Source organism: Numenius arquata, chromosome 4 (genome assembly GCF_964106895.1).
Source record: "Numenius arquata chromosome 4, bNumArq3.hap1.1, whole genome shotgun sequence".
Taxonomy (NCBI): Eukaryota; Metazoa; Chordata; class Aves; order Charadriiformes; family Scolopacidae; genus Numenius; species Numenius arquata.
The window spans coordinates 5,327,647-5,347,305 of record NC_133579.1 but is presented as its reverse complement, the minus strand read 5'-3'; the positions used below and the strand labels follow the sequence as shown (position 1 = coordinate 5,347,305).

The 19,659-nt window shown below is 39.4% G+C and overlaps 1 protein-coding gene across 1 annotated transcript in view; it reads left to right on the top strand.

Moving 5' to 3' along the window:
* Nucleotides 1–19,659, top strand: part of PREX2 (phosphatidylinositol-3,4,5-trisphosphate dependent Rac exchange factor 2) — a 190,951-nt gene that overhangs the window by 109,734 nt on the left and 61,558 nt on the right. Inside the window, exons 23-27 of the mRNA XM_074146851.1 lie at nucleotides 1,906–2,067; nucleotides 5,989–6,211; nucleotides 6,560–6,767; nucleotides 13,776–13,955; nucleotides 17,765–17,859. Coding sequence (XP_074002952.1) covers nucleotides 1,906–2,067; nucleotides 5,989–6,211; nucleotides 6,560–6,767; nucleotides 13,776–13,955; nucleotides 17,765–17,859 — 868 coding nt within the window. The remainder of the gene's footprint in view (nucleotides 1–1,905; nucleotides 2,068–5,988; nucleotides 6,212–6,559; nucleotides 6,768–13,775; nucleotides 13,956–17,764; nucleotides 17,860–19,659) is intronic.

Here is a 19,659-nt window from a genome sequence, read left to right as displayed (position 1 = left end):
CAGCTTCCTGAGGAGGAGAAGTGGAGAGGGAGGTGCTGAGCCCTTCTCCCTGGGATCTAGTCATAAGATGCATGAGAATGGTCCAAAGCTGAGTCAGGGGAGGCTCAGACTGGATGTTAGGAAGCATTTCTGTACCAAAGCAGTGGTCAGACACTGGAACAGGCTTCCTAGAGAGGTGGTCGATGCCCCAGGCCTGTCAGTGTTTAAGAGACATTTGGACAACGCCCTTAATAATATGCTTTAACTTGTGATAAGCCCTGAATTGGTCAGGCAGTTGGACAAGATGATCGTTGTAGGTCCCTTCCAACTGAACTGTGCTGTCCTATCCTGTGCTGTCCTAAAAGGTCCACTGGTAGAAAAATCAGGTCCCTTAACTCAAGGGCAATAATAAAAACTGTAGTGGCACTTCATCAAATATAACTGTCTGCAAATGCATTTAAATACTCTGTAAAATTATCAAAGTTTTCAGTAGATTCTTATGCTTCTCTCCATATGCTTCTTTCTCTTTTTGCTGTGTATTTATTGTTGCTTTCCATTTTTGAACGTTTCTACTCTGCATCATATGTAGTAGGGGAGTGAAGTACTCCTGGACCGCTTTCCTATATCTTGTGCAAATCTTTACCATGTTCATTCTTATGATGAGGAAGTATCCAAAGTTGTGCTGCAAAAGTTACTGGTTTTGAATGCACTTATTTTAATGTACAGCTGTAAAAAAATCTTGAATTATTCTAATTTCTGTTACTAATTAATCAATACATGAAGGAAACTTAGAAGTGTGACCAAAGTGAGTGGGATGTTTTAATACAATAATTAAAGTGTAGCAAAAGAATTAAAAGCTTTCCTTGATTTATTCTGCTGGGGACTTGAGAAAAAATTCTCTCAGATCTAGACATTTATAGCCAGTGACTACTTATAAACTTCAGATTTTGCACTCCAAAATTTCTGTACGTTGTCATTTTTTTTCTAAACTCCTTGGTCAACCTTATTAATCATATATTACATCTGTGATGGTGGGTACTATAATAATGAACTGTAGCAGAAGTGGAATACAGATTTAAGTCCCATGATGGATTAATACTGTATGTGTTTTTTGTCCAGACTTCTTTGAGTTACTCTAAAATGCAAGCCTTTTCTTATTTAGCCCTTTCATCTGGACTGTAGGTGCCTTTGTTAGAAAGTTATTTTGGGTGTGCTTTTCAAACACATCTTCAGAGTTGGACCCAACCAGCAATAGGCATCTGCCAAGTTCCATAACACAGTTAATTTCAGTGCCTGAAACCCTAACTCTTAACTCCAAAAAAGGGCTGTGTGCTGCCCTTATCTCTCAAACATGCCTTTTTTTTCCCCATTTTGTATCACCATCATTTGCTGGTGCTATTCCCATCATAGCAAGACTTCAGTCTTTGCTGGGCAGTATAGCTTATTCTGGTCCTTGTTTCCTGTTTATATATGCAGAATATACAGGAATGTAGCATTCTGTTTTCTTGTATGCTTTTTCATTGTCTTATTGTTGCTTATACTGCCAGACCAAAGTTTTGCTACAGGTAATGAACTAATTCATCAGCTTTGCATAATATGCGCTGTTCAGGTAAATAAAGCAGATAATGCATTTCAGAGGAGCCATAGTGGTCACATTAGTAGGAAATGAGTAGTAAATCCATTACCAGACAATGTCATGAGAAGCCAAATAAAAGTACTTGCTATGGGTATAACTTATGCGGGGGATAGATTTTAAGAAACCTCTTTGCTTCCCAAGTTTCATTAATTGGTATTACGCAGCGTTGACTGTAATGTTAAAAGGCAACTGATTATCAAGCTTCAGCTTTAATTATAAAGGATGACAAGTAAGGGGTTATCTTAGTCATCTTATTTCATAACCTACTGCTCTTGTTTTTATTATCTTAGATTCTTGAAGCACTGGCAAAAAGCGATGAACACTTTGTGCAGAATTGCAACAGCCTTAGTTCCTTAAATGAAGTGATCCCCACCGAGCTTCAAAGTAAATTCAGTGTCATTTGCAGTGAGAAAATCGAGCACATCTACCGAAGAATCTCTAGTTATAAAAAGGTAAGACCGGCATGTCCTAAGCTTGGTGATATTTGTCTTTGAAGGGAAAAACAGAGGAATGTGGTGCAGTTTGAATCACTCTTCAAAATGTCTATTGCAATGACAAAAATATGGCGGAAATTTCAGCTATTTTGGGGTGGGAATGCCTAAACTGAGTAGTTGTATAAATTTTTTTCAAACCGTGCTCCTTATTATCCCTTTTTTAGACACTGGGTAGATCGTATTCTTTCTTGTTTGCTGTGTTCAGTTGTAGATACAATCAGCTGCATATTTCCCACAAAAGGCCCAGCATTCTTTTAAATGCCTTAAATCAATACTCTGGTGAATTTGCAGATGTTAACCAAAAATGATGCAATAACAGCAGAATTGTTTTTTTCCTTCCAGTGCATCTTAATTTTAAATACCAAATTGTTATCCTTTTATTCGTCTTTTATGCCCTTCAAATTGGTATGACTTTTTCTAGCATGACTATTAATAGTAATAGCTCTGTAAATTGTTAGATTAAGTTGGGTTAATAAAACATTATAGCAGGGAAAAAAGGAGAAGGTGCTGACTTTCATACGCTTGAGATCTAAACTAATGAGATGTGAATGAATAAATAACCTGGAGTATGACCTCTAGTTGCTGTATTTCTCTATAGTTGTATTTAGCTAAGCAGGGCATAAATGAATCATCCGTTTGCCAATTTGATAATGCAAACTTATCTTCTTATCCCTGCTTCTGGTTCCTCCCCCATACAACCTGATTCTTGGGAGTTTGGAAATAGTTTGATGAAGGTCCAGAATGGCTACACAGAACTGCCTCTGCCCTTTCTTATCTCAGTTGGGGGTCCGAGTTGTGGCATTTACAAACTGGCCTCTTCTGAGAGCTAACATGCAAAAACTTGAAAAGAAAAAGAAAGAAAAGGAAAAAGAAAGAAAAGGAAAAAGAATCATAGAATCATAGAATTGTCTAGGTTGAAAGGAACCTTTGAGATCATCTGGTCCAACCATCAGAGGACTCAACGTAGAAGAGGCTCAACGTAGAAGCTCCACACGTTTCTAAAAGTTGCGTGGAAATGAACAGATAATGTTCTCTTGTGTTTCGAGGAAAAACTAAGGAAAAACTGTAGCTTCAGTAGGATGAAGCCCAAAAAGCGGCTTTCCAAAGACTTTTCAGGGTGCTCTCTGGCAAGAAATGGAATAAACTGAGGATTCACTGAAGGAGACATCAAAAGGATTCTGATACTGCATTACCAAATATCCGATCTCTCCGTTGTTTGCCTGAATTACAGACCTCTGTGTTTTCAAAATTGATTCAAAATCAAAATACCTTTTTTTTTAAAAACGAAATTAATTAGTTTTAACATTAATAATAGTGTACTTAAAGTTCGAGCAACGTGTAGGTGGTTACTTTCCTCTAGCCAAAAAATTTGAGCATGATGTACAACCTTTTTACAGGAGGTCAAGACAATGAATGGAATTTTATTGTGTTGTGCTGGATATGAAACAAAGATCCCTGGAGAAGTTGTCATAGTGCTTATACTGTCTAGAAGCCGACATTGCTGATACAAACTGTACTTTCAAGCTCATCTGCTCAAAAATCAGTAGTTTCACAGTTACAGCTTTTAATGACAATTAGTAACGCAATGAATTTCAGGAATAGATATGTCATTTTCTTGGCAAGGTAAAGGTAACCATAGTTACAGCAGACTTTGGGAGCGCCTGAGCCTGGTTTGGCTCCTGGTTTCACTGCGAAAGTTCAAATTCTATAAATAGAAACCCTGTAGATTTCTGCAGTTCCTACTATTATTATTATTATCAGAACATTTTGCTCATAATAGACCTCGGGTCTGGTGCCATGAGTCCCAGATGTTTCTCAACACATATATGAAAAGAATTTTGGGCCTGACTTATGACCTGATTAAATCGTAGCCAGGCATTTGGTCTCTCTGGAGCAGGATGTGTGGGAGATTGAGATGTGAAATATGTACTGCTTGCAGGAAAATTTTCATCGTTGAATGTCCTTAGTGCCCTTCTTAACTATTTGTACATTCTTCAGCCTTTGAACAATTCCATAGTTGGATTTCTTGTAACCTTCCAGATCTTGCTCTGATATAAAGATTTAAATGTAATTAATCAGTCAAATGTTCATCAGGCTGAAGCGATGTGACACCAAAATAAACAGAAATTTAAATCCCAGCACAAACCCCTGTTATTACTCGGAGGGGACATACTTTTGTTCAACTGAAGTGTTAGTCAAAACTTGACTGATTGAATTTGTACTGACATTTATTAGGGAAGGAACTTTGCAAGGTAAGTTTGCAAATATTCTTATGCATGAGTTGTGCTCCGAAGCGGAGGTAGGTCTGTGCAATATTTTGACTGGAGAGATACTGTGATTAAAATACCAGGGACTTGGAACCGATTATGCCTTTTCCAGAAAAAGTTTTCCCCTAACAACAAACTGCACCGGAAAGGACACATTTTAACAAAAATCCTACTTGTGACTGACAAGTCTCTTTCCCAATGGGAGAACTTGATCTCAGGACTTTTATGATTCTGAAGTAGGTGTATTTTCTATGTGTCCAAATTTAGTACAGTTCTGTCTTAGCCATTTTGGGTTGATACCTCTAAGCCTGTTCAAGAGTGTGCACAAATTTCAGGTGTTATAGTGAAGTAGTCTTGGCTAAGCACTGTATTAGAATTAGACCATAAAACAGAGAAAAAAAAAAAATGTTCATCATTGCTGAGCTGATATATGGGGGAGAGAAGATATGGTGGACTAGCAAAGTCTGTAAAATATGGTCTTTGCTCTAATGTTTATCAGCTTCACAGAACCACTAAAAATCACAGAATGGATGAGGTTGGTTGGGACCTCTGGAGGCCTTGTCCAACCCCTCTGCTCAGGCAGGGCCACCTAGAGCCAGTTGTCCAGGACTGTGTTGAGATGGCTCTTGAATATCTCCAAGGATGGAGATCTGACAACTTCTCTGGGCAACTTGTGCAACTACTTAGTCACCCTCACAGTAAAAAAAGTGTTTCCTGATGTTCATAGAGAACTTCCTGTGTTTCAGTGTGTGCCCGTTGCCTCTTGTCCTACCACTGGGCACCGCTGAAAAGAGCCTGGCTCTGTCCTCTTTGCACCTTCCCTTCAGGTATTTGCATACGTTGATGAGATCCCCTTGAGCCTTCTCTTCTTCAGGCTGGAGAGTCCCAGTTCTCTCAGCCTTTCCTCATAGAAGAGATGCTCCAGTCCCTTAACTGTCTTTGTGGCCCTTAGCTGGAGTCTCTCCAGAATGTCCATGTCTCTCTGTTTCTGGTGAGCCCAGAACTGGACCCAGTATTCCAGGTGTGGCCTCACCAGTGCTGAGCAGAGGAGAAGGATCACCTCCCTCTATCTGCTGGCAACACTCCTAATGTAGCCCAGGAAACCATTAGGGGAGGAATTCATCCTTCCTGAATATGAAATTCATAATACATAGCTTCCAGTTCTGTCTTTGTCATAGCTTCAGGCAAAACCTTCAGAAATTTTTGCAAGACATTGACTTGAAAACATCTGTGTCAGCAGGTGTTTATAAATGTCATATGCAGTACAGCACTGGATCATAGACCATTTCCAGACTTTCTCCCCAGGAAGACACTGTTAATATTTTATTATGTTGCAAGGAAAATAAATTCTCTCTCCTTGTTACAAGGCTATTTACATTTGTAAAATGTATCATTTATTTCAAAAACCAACCCCTCAAAAATGTAAAATGAAAAATATTTTTTCTTTCACTTGTAGAGGAAGATGGAAATTATGAAGTTAAGGCATCTGATGTCCAGGATGCCTGAAATATTTTAAACTTTTCTTTTCTAGTCAGGTACACTAGTTTTGTCAGCCAAGTGCTGACACATCAAAAGCTGTTAATCAAAATTTTGTTTTCTTTCTCACTTCTAGTTTTCAAGAGTATTAAAAAACAGAGCTTGGCCTACCTTCAAACAAGCTAAGTCAAAGATTTCACCACTTCACAGCAGTGATTTCTGTCCAACCAATTGCCATATCAATGTGATGGAAGTGTCTTACCCTAAAACCTCAACTTCCCTTGGTAGTGCTTTTGGTGTGCAGTTAGACAGCAGAAAACATTCTTCGCATGAAAAAGAAAATAAAAACACTGATCAAGGTAAGCCAGTTGAACTTGAAAGAACTACTTCCAGTGTTTCTGGTATAGAGTCTTAAAAGGTAACTGGTTTAGGTTTGTGTCCCAAATATTAAAACGAAGGACAAGCCTTTATTAAACCCCCCCTAGTTTCAATATTTAGGTTTATTTTCAAGCATAAAAAAAGGCTATTCATTATTTCACCATAACTTTTTCCTTAAATAGCTTGACCTTGATATTCAAAATTAAATGCAAGATTAAATAATTACATGAAGCTTTAAGCAGGAAAATACTTGTCTGTTAGGTATTTTATAAGGTCAGAATTTATGTTGAAAAAAAGATAACGATGTAACCTCTTTGGATTATTCCCAGGTAAACTGAGTCCCATGATTTATGTCCAGCACACCATTACTACTATGGCTGCCCCTTCAGGACAGTCTCTTGGCCAGCAAGAGGGCCATGGTCTGAGGTACCTCTTAAAAGAAGAAGATTTAGAAACACAAGATGTCTATCAAAAATTGCTGTTCAAATTACAAGCTGCACTGAAAGAGGTGGAAACCTGTGTCTGTCAAATAGATGAGTAAGTAAATGTTCCCATCTGGACTTGCCTTTATTTTTCCCATTGAAGATACCAATAAATCTGGGTATCCTTTTTGACCAGATAATTTTTGTGGATCAATGTTGACTTCAGATAGAATTGAAACAAGGCAAAGAATTTAAGTGTAGGTAATATTATATTTTGTTCTTTTTCCCAGGATCCCTGATTTTTTCCCGCTTCAGGTTGTAGCTTTTCTCTAGAATGTGGAAATGCTAATTATTTGGAGGTGAAATGCTAATTATCTGGGGGTTGAAATATGAGGCCTGCATCATCTAAAATTTCACTAGGAGTGGAAACAAAAGGCAGAGATATACAAATAGCTTTTATTTAATTCTTCAGTTATTGCTGAATAGTCCCAAAGATTAATTTGTAAGCAAAGCATTTCTCACCCATAGAAAAATTATTTATTTATTAGAAACTGGCCTTAATGAAGAGCTCTGGATCTAGGGAGAGCAGCTCTTTTGTGATCAGGACACTAGGCTTGAATGTGGGAGACCTAAAGTCTCATCACAGTTTGTTCTAATTCAGGACAAGGATTTAAATCTTGCTTTTCCAGTTGTGAGGTAAGTGGGTTGACTGCTAGGCCATTTGCTGTCTTGGGATAAGGATGAAGAAGCACAATAGTTCTTTCAGTTTTGAAAGATCCTATATGTAATGCAAATGTCAGAAGCTATTCCTTTTGAAAATATAAATAATGTGATTTTTTGAGTTTAAAAGCCAATCTTCTGTGATTGGAAAATCATGTTTGGAAAGTTGATATAACATTGGTTCTTCTATTATTTTGAAGGTTGTACAATGTTTTGACCTTTCATAGCTATTTCTGAGTAGGATTTTTGTACTATTCTAATAGCAATATAATGTAATAGTTACACAGTAATAAGTAATTGTAATGTATTACATACTGTAATAGCAGTGAAAGTAAGAATGGCCTGAAATTTTTTTAAGCAAGTGGTTTTTTCTGTTCCTTTAAGTAGTTCTGCTAATTATCATGCTGAAGATGAAGTCAGTTAATTACATTTAAGATAATTTCAGTGCTTGGATGCACATAAAAAAAAGAGTCTGTAAAGCCTATGTTGTCACTCTTCCTCAAGGAAGTCAGAGTATTATATATGGAAGTTCAGTCAATATTTCAGGAATTTCCAGTTACCAGTCTGCCACACCTTTCCTTTCCACTCCCTTGAGCTGGTGATGCAAAAGCACAGGAATTTCTGAGGCTTTCTTCATATCCATGTATGTATAAATACACACATCTCTATTGTGTGTACAGTTATATACATATATATATTCATTTTGTGAGTCACATGGTTGCAAAGGTAATCACAAGGGTTCACTTTTTTTCCTTTCATAAATTTCCTGTACACTGGCCTCGTAGCAGATCTTGCGTGAGGTGCAATTTATTACGGAAGGTGTAATTTATTTAGCAAATTTTACCTTTTGCTGGTTTTAACACTGAGACTTTTCTTGCTTTATTCCTCACAGTCTTTGAGTGGGCTGCGAGTTTCTAATTACTGTGGAGGAAAGCGTTTCAATACAGGAAACAGGACAGCCAAGGGACCTACTTAAAAGTACTGACCAGGAAAGAGGGAAGCTGGGACTATCTGGGTGTGAGCAGTTCAGCAGTACATGGTGTATTATATTAGAACGTAGTTACAGCTACTAATTAACTCTTGAGAGAAAAGTTAGGGATGCAAAGAAACAAAAGATAGAGTATATAAGATCGGATAGTCAAACAGCTGTGCTTTAATTAGAAATATTCATACATCAGTAGCTAGGAGTATATGCTTAAACGGACCAATCCTTGAACTTTTTTACAAAGTCTGTAGAACTTCTGTTTTCTGTTATGACATGGGCAACAATAAAATTGATGTCTTCACTTAATAAATTGCTTATTATTATAAGCAATCCTCATTATTATAAGTTTCTCAGGACAGAAATTATGAATACAGTGTCACAATTCTAAATTTATATATTATTGATTGATGAAAAAAAAAAGGCTACTTAATGACTTTTTGGTACGCTTTATAATAGTACTGTTGAAAAAGTTGCTGCTCTTTCGTGTTAATAGATGTCTCTGCTCTGCGCTGAGGTGAGCAGTGGTCTCCCTCTTGGCCCCCATAATCTTGTGACAGTGTTATCATAGAATGGTTTGGGTTGGGAGGGACCTTACAGATCATCGAGTTCCAACCCCCCTGCCACGGGCAGAGACACCTCCCACCAGACCAGGTTCCTCAAAGCCCCATCCAGCCTGGCCTTGAACCCCTCCAGGGATGGGGCAGCCACAGCTTCTCTGGGCAACCTGTTCCAGTGTCTCACCACCCACACAGGAAAGAGTTTCTTCCTGAGATCTCATCTAAATCTCCCCTCTTTCAGTTTAAAACCCTTCCCCCTTGTCCTATGGCTCCATTCCCTGATCAAGAGTCTCTCTCCTTCTCTCCTGTAGCCCCCTTTAGGTACTGGAAGGCTGCTATGAGGTCTCCCCAGAGCCTTCTCTTCTCCAGGCTGAACAACCCCAACTCCCTCAGCCTGTCCTCATAGCAGAGGTGCTCCAGCCCTCTGATCATTTTTGTGGCCCTCCTCTGGACCCATTCCAACAGGTCCATGTCCTTCTTATGTTGAGGACTCCAGAACTGGACACAGTTCTCCAGGTGGGTCTCACCAGAGCAGAGTAGAAAGGCAGAGTCACCTCCCTCGCCCTGCTGGCCACGCTGCTTTTGATGCAGCCCAGGATGCAGTTGGCGGTTTTCTGTCCAACCTCTCTTATCTGTTAGTGAATGAAAGAGAACTGAATAACAAGTGTGTTTCCCCTGAAGAGCAGGTCTGTGAGAGCTTGTGGATTATGGGAAGGGGATGTCTAAGAGAAGATTGTGTTTTACTAGCGTTGTCTCTGTAACAACACTCATCATGGCTTGTTGATGACATTGGGTTGAGTAAGTACAGAACTGATGGAGAAAGAAACAGCACAAAAAATACATATATTGCCTTTCTACAGCCTCTCAAAGTTCCATTGACTCCTTGTTCAAACAGGTCAATAGCATTCCAGTATACAGTATTCTTTAGTACCACTGCCAGATACCCACCATTGATGCTAGATGTTGTACAGAAATAAATCCAGGTTGTTTTCTGTGTGGTGACTCTGCTGTGTTCTTGGTTCACATGCACTGTGTGCTCCCACGATCCCAGATGTTTTTTGGAAAGATGTCTGTTGGGAGTATAGAAGAGGCTTGAACATTTTCCGAGCTGCAGGGAGAGAGGAAAAGGCAGAGCAGCTCACAGGTTGCATAGGTTTCTTGTTACTGTCTGTGGCTATGCATGTTATTGCATGTGGCTACCCCTCTACTCTGCGCTTACCCCTCTGCTCTGTGCTCGTGCCCGCCTGGAATACTGTGTCCAGCTCTGGAGTTCTCAACACAGGAAGAACATGGACCTGTTGGAACGGGTCCAGCAGAGGGCCACGAAGATGCTCAGAGGGATGGAGCACCTGCCTTATGAAGACAGGCTGAGAGAGCTGGGGTTGTTCAGCCTGGAGAAGAGAAGGCTCCGGGGAGACCTTATAGTAGTCTTCCAGTCCCTAAAGGGGGCTCCAGGAGAGATGGGGAGGGACTCTTTGTCAGGAAGTGTAGTGACAGGACAAGGGGTAATGGTTTTAAACTGAAAGAGGGGAGATTTAGATGAGATCTCGGGAAGATGTTCTTTGCTGTGAGGGTGGTGAGACACTGGAACAGGTTGCCCAGAGAAGCTGTGGCTGCCCCATCCCTGGGGGTGTTCAAGCCCAGGCTGGATGGGGCTTTGAGGAACCTGGTCTGGTGGGAGGTGTCCCTGCCCATGGCAGGGGGTTGGAACTGGGTGATCTTTAAGGTCCCTTCCAACCTGAAACATTCTATGATTCTATGATTTTTAATGCTGTGATTGACCGTAGCAGATTTTGTTTGTTTCTGACATATTTTTAGGATTGTGTTGATTTGGGTTACGTACAGGATTAATTCCGCATGTGAGGATTTTTTTTGGTTGAGATTTAAATTTCTCTGTTTCAAGGAAACTTTCTTCGTAGTTACAGACTTTGTAGTTGTTAGTTACTACTCATTCATATATATCTTGTATGAGATAGACATCTAAGAATTTTGTTTTGGGTAGACCCATCTCCAAAGAAAATATAATGTGCATGTGCTGTGTTTAAGAATTAAAAAGAAAAAACAAAAAACAAAACAAAACCAAAAAACACTAAAAAAAAAGTCTATTTAAGCCTGACTATTGGGTTTTTTTGGCATCCAGGTTTGTGTTTGTGTGTTTCATACTCCCTGAATTGGGTTTCTAAGAGCACTTCAGTGACCATAGGAACTACCAGCTCCAGAACTCTATTATCCAAAGTTCCAGTTTTCGTTCATGGTAGTGCAGCAAAAAAATTTTCCTTAGAAAAAAGAGCCTGCCTGCTGAGAGAGAGTGAAAAGCTCCCTTAGGAAAAGCTCCAGCTACCTTCATCAGTCTTTTACTGAGATCTTGGCAGCAGTGACTAAACAGTCACATAAAAGAAGAGGATATAATAGTCTGTCTGTGTCTTGACAAATAATTACTCAGGGGAGGATATTTTCAGGAGCTGAAATTGCAGTTCATTATGCTTGTTTTTTACTCTTGATATTTTCTTGTGACAACAAAATCCACAAGAAGTTACCAGAATGGATCTGCCCAAAGCCTATTTTTGTTTTCCTAGAAATGGATGATAACTGGAAAACAAGAAAACGCAAAAGTATGGGTTAATCCTTGTCCTTACCTCATCTCATTTTCCAGCAGGCAGTGTTACAAGGTCTTTTTGGAATGGAGTTTTTGTTTTAAGGGCACTGTTAGAATCATCTGCCATGAATTTGTCCGATTTCTTTTTGAACCCCTTTTGCGTTTTTGTATTCAGAAAATAAGTTTTACAAGTACAAAGAACTGATTTTCTAAGGTCTACATTTTCATAACACATCTTATCATCTGTTCAAGAACATATATACTGTAGCAGGTAGATTGAAACTGAATACTGCTGTAAAATACGGGCACCATCTTTCTTCCTGCCCTTGTAGAATGCTGCTAACCAATGGCTCATATGATAGGGAAGAACTGAGTTGATTTCACGCTGATACAAAGTGTTAAGGCATCATGTAGCCCAAAAGATGTCTGTCTAGTGGATGCATGGGTTTAAAGTCCAGTAAAATCATACCTTTTGTATAGTTATTCTATATTTCAGTTACAGTTCAGGTCAGTACCTTCTCCTGTATGTAGGATAAATATGTGTCTGTCTATCACTTGTTGGCTCTTAGCCAGAGAAAGTTATGCAGGAACAATGAAAAGATTTGCTAAAAAGCTTTGCTTATCATCCTTGTTTCCCTAAAGTTAATGTCAAACCCCATATTAACATCTAATCAGGTCATGATTTCAATGAGGCCAAGCTTGGTACACCATCTGAGGTATTTATTCATTGCTATACAGTCAACAGAGAGCATTATAGGGATAATCTATCCTCCTGTGTTTCCAAGGTATATGCTTTCTTAATTTCTTGCTTAAAACTCTGTCCATTCCTGCAAGTCAGGAAATTATTTTTGGATACTCAAAAACATTGTAGTTGAACATGGCGTTGAACACATTGTCTGTGTTTTGTATGCAAAAGGTCACTGCTCTGAGTCCAGAAACTTCAACTTTCAAGAAAAGCTTAGGATCGGGTTGTTTTCTGGTAGAATATATTTGTCAAAAGAGTAGAGAAATGGGTAGCTCTGTACTGATGTAACTGTAGCTGAACAAACTTAACTCTGTTAGGATTAAGCATTAATTACTTCAACTGGCAGAGCCCCACAAAATTAAGGTCGAGCTCTAAACCACTGAAAATCAGAATTCCTCCCTTGCATAATGTAACAATGCTAATACATGAAATAAGAGTAAATGAAGGAATTCTGAATGCTACCCTTTAATAACAATTAGGGCAGCATTTTTGTTCATGTAAGATATGCATCTCCCATAGATTCCCTTCAGAAGTAAGAATTATATGTAACAAAAAGATCTAATGTATGTTTGCATCCTGCCGTGTATCGGTAGAAGGTTTGCCAGTTGACCATTCGGACACCTCCTACAATAAAACCCTGCTGCTATGTCTAAGTGCTTTACAGGGAAAAAAAAGCTTAATTCAGTGTCTTCTGATTTCAGGTAGTTAGAAGGTATGTTCTGCAAGAGAAATGCTGCCTTTCAAACCCAAATATTAGCTTGAAAATGTCATTCTAATGGAGTGTTTGAGTAATTTAGGACAGTTGCCCATTATAGCTGTTCTGATCTTGAAACTAAATTAGAACATCTCAATATGAGTTAATCACCCAAGAATACGAATCTTTTGCTTCCAATATTTGTGCATATTCTAAATGTCTGCTGTGCTCTCTCTTCTTGACTGGATGTCACTCTTGTGCTCATCACAGAAGCTTGTAGATTAATCATCACTTTCACTAGTGATAGTAGCTTCGACACTTTGAGTGTCAGGAAATACACAGATATGTTAATAAAGATTCTTAAAATGCCTTAGTAAAATAGCTTGTGATGCAGGCTGGTATGTCTGGTACAGCAGTAATTGAGAAAATACAAGCTTTTCACAGAGGTGCAGTTTCTTTGGGTTTTTTTCTTGATTTTTGCCGAGAAGTACATGGTTCGTGTTTAAAAATAGTTATATTAATACAAAATTTGACCCCAAGTGTTCAAATGTGCTGTATTTCTTCCCCAGCTGGAATCATTGCTTTCAGACAAGACTGAGTGTTTAGTAATGCTAATGGGTTTCACTGTTACACATTTTAACAGCAGAATGTGTCACTTCCTTCCCTTGTTTCAAATAGATATGGAGTGAATTAAGGTGTTCTCTCCACATATTATAGAATAAAAGTTGGAGAATATTGACAAGAAATGCTAGCTTTTTGTACCTCACTTTTGGAAAAATCTTGATTTTTTTTTTTTCTTTCCTTTTTTTTTATTTTTGTCTCACAGCCTTCTTTCTTCAATAACATATTCTCCCAAATCAGAACGTAAAACGCCTGAGCCTTTAATGCCAGCAGACAGTGATAACGAAAAGGGGGAAAGGAATGGGAAGAAAGTCTGTTTCAGTGTGACAGGTGATGAACAAGAAGATTCTGGTCACGATACCATCAGCAACAGGGATTCTTACAGGTAACTTTACTAATCATATTTTCATTTCTCAACTCAATCAAACCTGTGGGTTTGTAGACTGTCAAGTGGCTATGAGGAAAAGCAGAATATAATGAATCTGACATTTCTAATAGAGGAATAACTAGCATCAAGATGTGTTATGAAATTTGTAAAATAAACTCTTTTATGAGTACAGATTGGTTATTAGATTTCACTATCCCTAACCTTTATAGGATATCACAGCCAGAGCTGTAAGGCTTTACTTTAGATTATCCATCTCATAAAAACCAGAAATAATTCCTTTTATGCTCCCAAACATCAAAATAAATATTTGCCATGGAAAGCAAGGTGCCAGAGCTACCACTCTTGCTGATCTAAAGAAAAAATTAATGGTTTCTCAACATGTATTTCTTACCTTCTTCCATTCTAAATTTTGTGGCATCATCTCATCTCTAGAATTCGTAATGCATCACATTTACTGTGAATTAAAATACAAAGAATTTTGAAAAGGAAGCAGTAATTATAGCAAGCATAGGTCTTTCAAAGATCATCTTCTTGGGCTTAGAGAGAATTGGTTAACTGCACGATATAAAATCTAAATTAAAATTTTAGCTGCAAGTAAAATAAGGATTCATTATTTGTTCATTATCTTGGTTCATTATTATGCTCAGAAAGTAGAATCTCAGTAGGGTCGTCATTTTTCTACAGAACCCTGTGATGCTGAGATCTCTTTCATAAGCTAATATTTGATTACTGCAGCGTGGTAAGTGGGAACTCTTTGTCAGAGTAAAAACAGAAATATACGTGTAAGTTTGAACAGAAATAAATGTAGAGATAATTCTCGGAGATTAAGTCCATCCTGTTCTACCCGTGGCGAACACACAAGCAAAGTGCTGTTCCGGCTGAAGCGCATTTTAGGGTTTCTGCGTGTCCATGATGTGTCCAAGTGTCTGTGCAGGAGCTGCTCCAGTGGCCTGCGCTTGCCCCAGTTGGGAAGTTCCCCAGTTGGCATGAGATCTGTATGTGTAGAAAAGAAGGTGTGACTTAGGACATGGGTGTTTCTTCGTTTAAAATATTTTCTTTATTCTGGTTCCATGATTCCAGACATTTATAGTACGTTCTGGCTGTTTAGGAATGATAAAATCTAGGGTTCCACATGCAGAATAATCATAAAATCTGTGAGTTTAGACCAGTTACCAGTTGTTGAAGTGAGATTGGAATTTTTTGTTTATAATTACTTTAGGCAATACTTAAAATCTCCAGATCACATAATGCCACCGTGGTTAGTATTAGAACTAGTAGGCTAATTTCAGCCGTTAGAATGCTCTCATTTTGTGTTGTAGGGTCTCATTCTAAACCTTGCAATACAACGTAATAAAAATGCAGAATGATAGAGCTAATCTGTTTCTAATTTCCGTGTGTTTTATTTTCTCATGCTTTGCACAATCCAGTTTTAAATAACCTTTGTCTTCCCTTTGGAGACTTTAATAAGTGAATAGAGTTAGTTAGAAAACATTTCTTAATATCCAGCCAGAAGTTCTTAATACTCCCTGGGACTGTTCACCCTCTGTTAGGAACATGTTGTTACTGATGTCTTTTCATCTACTTAATGGATATGATTGTAATTGTATCATATTGCTTCATTTAAAAGTTTTCCCCGTTCATTTACCTGGTTGGCTACAGGTCCAAAATATATACCTTAGCCAGGAAACGTAAGTCAGGATGCTAAAACCAGTAAAAGATCACTTCTGTATTTACAAAAATAAAGAAAACAAATAGGGAGCAGATGGGTATAACTGCAGCATTATGTATAAAATACAGATATGTGTATCTTGGTGAATGGGTACCCCCAATTCATAAAGCCAAAACCAGATCATTATATATAAATACCCTTTAGGTACATTTCTACATTATCCTATATTCACTTGGGTTTTTAAGAATCCCTCTGCTGAATAATTAACTTAAGCATTTCCTGCCTTGAAACTAAATGATCTTCACGTGGCTAAGTAACTCTGAAGACTTTGAATTCAGATTTGTGTTCATAGGATTTTTAGCACAGAAGGCGATGTTTTACTCTGCCTATGCTGCATAAGTAGGTATGTTCTCCACCTAGTTTCTGTACAGAACAATTTATTTTTGAGAGAAAAGAGCAGGGAAAAAAACAACCCAAGACTTTAATCCCCAAATCTCCTTACTAGACCAGCGTAGGTGACATTTTATATGTATCAAAGTTTCCACTGAAGTACAGACATTTAGTCTGTACAGCTCTAACAAAATGAACATCTGGAAGAGACAGAATCATAAACTATATTTTGGCTGGCAGGGAAAAATAGTTTGCAATTTGGGTTTTGATGCTACTCAAATGGATCAAATCTCTTCAAAACCCATTATGGACTCCAGTTTGCAAGTCATAAACCGGACTATATTGTCATTTATATTAGTTACGGACTAGGAGTACAGAAATCAAATGTGAAGTTACTAAAGGTCTGTAACCAGTGGTGTCCCCCAGGGGTCAATACTTGGTCCAGTCCTGTTCAACATATTCATCAGCGACCTGGACGAGGGGACCGAGTGTATCCTCAGCAAGTTTGCTGATGATACCAAACTGGGAGGGGTGGCTGACACCCCGGAGGGCCGTGCTGCCATCCAGTGAGACCTGGACAGGCTGGAGAGCTGGACAAGGAAGAACCTCATGAGGTTCAACAGGGAAAAGTGTAGGGTCCTGCACCTGGGGAAGAAGAATGTCAGGCACCAATACAGGTTAGGCGTGGACCTGCTGGAGACAAGTTCCGAAGAGAAAGATCTGGGGGTCCTGGTAGACAGCAAAATGACAATGAGCAAGCAGTGTGCTCTTGTGGCCAGGAAGGCCAACGGAATCCTGGGCTGCATAGGGAAGAGTGTGGCTAGTAGGTCGAGGGAAGTCATTCTCCCCCTCTGCTCTGCACTGGTGAGGCCACAACTGGAATACTGCATCCAGCTCTGGGCTCCCCAATTCAAGAGGGATAGGGAACTACTGGAAAGAGTCCAGTGAAGGGCAACGAAGATGATTCAAGGATTGGAGCGTCTCCCTTATGAAGAAAGGCTGAGAGAGCTGGGGCTCTTTAGCCTGGAGAAGAGAAGGCTGAGGGGAGACCTTATCAATGCTTATAAGTATCTCAAGGGTGGGTTGAAGGAGGAGGGAGCCAGACTCTTTTCAGTGGTTGCCAGTGAGAGGACGAGGGGCAACGGGCACAAGCTGGAACAGAGGAGGTTCCACTCAAATATGAGAAAAAACTTCTTCATGGTGAGGGTGACAGAGCCCTGGGACAGGCTGCCCAGGGAGGGTGTGGAGTCCCCTTCTCTGGAGATTTTCAAGACCCGCCTGGATGCAGTCCTGAGTAACATGCTCTGACATGCTCTGGGCAATCCTGCTTCAGCAGGGGAGTTGGACTAGATGATCTCTATGGTCCCTTCCAACTCTAAAAAATTCAGTGAAATTCAGTGAAATTCAGTGAAAACATCTGAGGCCACAGTTTCAAAAACTGTCACTTGTGTAATAAAAGTTGGTTGTTTTGCACTGAAAGGGTATATTCTGCAAGTACTTGCTCATGTGCAAGGTGAAGGGAGACAATTGAGACATATATCTTGAAAATCTGGTTCTCTAAGTCCTCCTACGGTTGAAAATTATATGATAACCTAAATATAGGGATTTTATTGTTGATGAAGATTTGTACAGACTATCTTATATTAAATTTAAAAGGGGAAAACTTTGATACAGAGCTGGTGTTAAAGGACATGACTTTATATAATACATTTATTATTTTTTCCTTTTGTGTTTTCTTTTTCCCAAGCGATTGCAACAGCAATAGGAACTCCATTGCCTCATTCACCAGCATTTGTAGCAGTCAGTGCAGTTCTTATTTTCACAGTGATGAAATGGACTCAGGTACGTTTAGAAAAGTCAGCTATGAATCTTGTCTTCTGTTCATTTTATTGTGTTTTATTCTTTTCACTTGCCTGGCAGTTTTGTTGGTTTTGTTTTTAAAATTACATCCTGCTTGGTAGCAGAGGTTTTACCATTTTGCTAGTGCTGCATTTAGGAGTCCTTCTGTGAAAGAGAGCCAACGTTCCAGCATCCCTGTGAATAGACTGAATTAGTTAGAGCTCTCAGAGTCGCTGCTTTTCACCGCTGTCGTGCCTTGGCTGTGGCGGTGCGTTAAGGTTGCAGAGAGCAAGGAGCATTTTAGGTGAGTGTGGGATGCGCTCCCAGCCTGCGTCAGCGCCCAGAGGGTGGGATACGGCTGTGTGTGTTTGCAGGAAGGAATGTGAGACCACATAGCAGCACATTCTTGTTTATGCCATGACAAATTGGATTTAAATAAATGCAGCTGCTAATAGGAATGAGATGGGATTTAACTGCATGGAGTACAAGGTCAGATGCTCAGGGACTAACAGTAAAAAATATTTGCACTAAGCTGGGAGTTTATCATTTGGGAATGGTTTAGGAAAAGAAAGAACTGGGCGTATTAGTTAAATATGAGCTACCAGTGAGAAGAAATTCTTTGCTGTGAGGGTGGTGAGACACTGGAACAGGTTGCCCAGAGAAGCTGTGGCTGCCCCATCCCTGGAGGTGTTCAAGGCCAGGCTGGATGGGGCTTTGAGGAACCTGGTCTGGTGGGAGGTGTCCCTGCCCATAGTGGAGGGCGTTGGAACTCAATGATCTTTAAGGTCCCTTCCAACTCAAACCATTCCATGATTCTGTGACATGGCCATAAAGAAGGCAAATTTTATAGCTGGTTGTATCAGGAGAAGAGTATCGTGAGTTGGGACAGGAAAGTATTAATGACATTTTGCAAGGTAACTGAGATACCTTGTGAATGATGCAATTCTAGGCAGGTGCTTTCTAGAAGTGATACGTACTTAAGGAGCTTAGCAGATGCAGAGGAAAGGATGAAAGCCGTAGAGAACTCTTAATAAAAGAGGAGACCCAGGGTCTGTATCTTCAACTTAAGATATATACAGGCTGGTATGCACTTGTGCAGCATCAAGCTGAGGTACCAACTCAGGTGCCTGATACAGTGTTCACATTGATAAATACTGCTGCTCAGTGAAACTCCCACTCTCCTGATGACTTAAATTTTCTCCTAGTTTCAAAGCTCACCTGGTTAACTCCAGATCAGGGCTTTTTGGCACTCTGCTCCATCTGTTGCAATTAAAATCCTGTGAAGGGTTGTAACTACTGGCTGTAAGGACGTCTAAAGGAGCTAAAAAAAAAATCAAGGAGAGAAAAGTGCTATTTAAGTGTTTCACTGACATAAGAAAAATGAGTCTAGATTGACCATGAATAAATTTGGATTATAAATTATCAAGGGGCTACTTCTTATCCGACAGTGCAGCAGCACGGAGGAAAACCAGTTTTAAGCTCAATTTTTCACAGCTTTTGAAAGAGTTCAGGTTGCATCACCCATTGTCTGAGAGTGAGTGACCGAGGGGCAGTGACCTAGGAGAGTCCTTCTCCTTCATACTCTCTTAGGATATGATGTGGTGTGTATCGCTAAAAGCTTCGTAGCAAATACAGGATTTGGATGCTGTATTTTTGTTGAATTACTAAAATCTCAGAACATTTAATTATTAAGTACGTTAAGATTGTCAGTTTTCTGTAGAGTCCCTATATAAATTTTATGTCAGTGGCTTTGTGGTCTGCTGTATTAAGTTCACATTACTTAGCCATTTAGTCTGGTGTGTA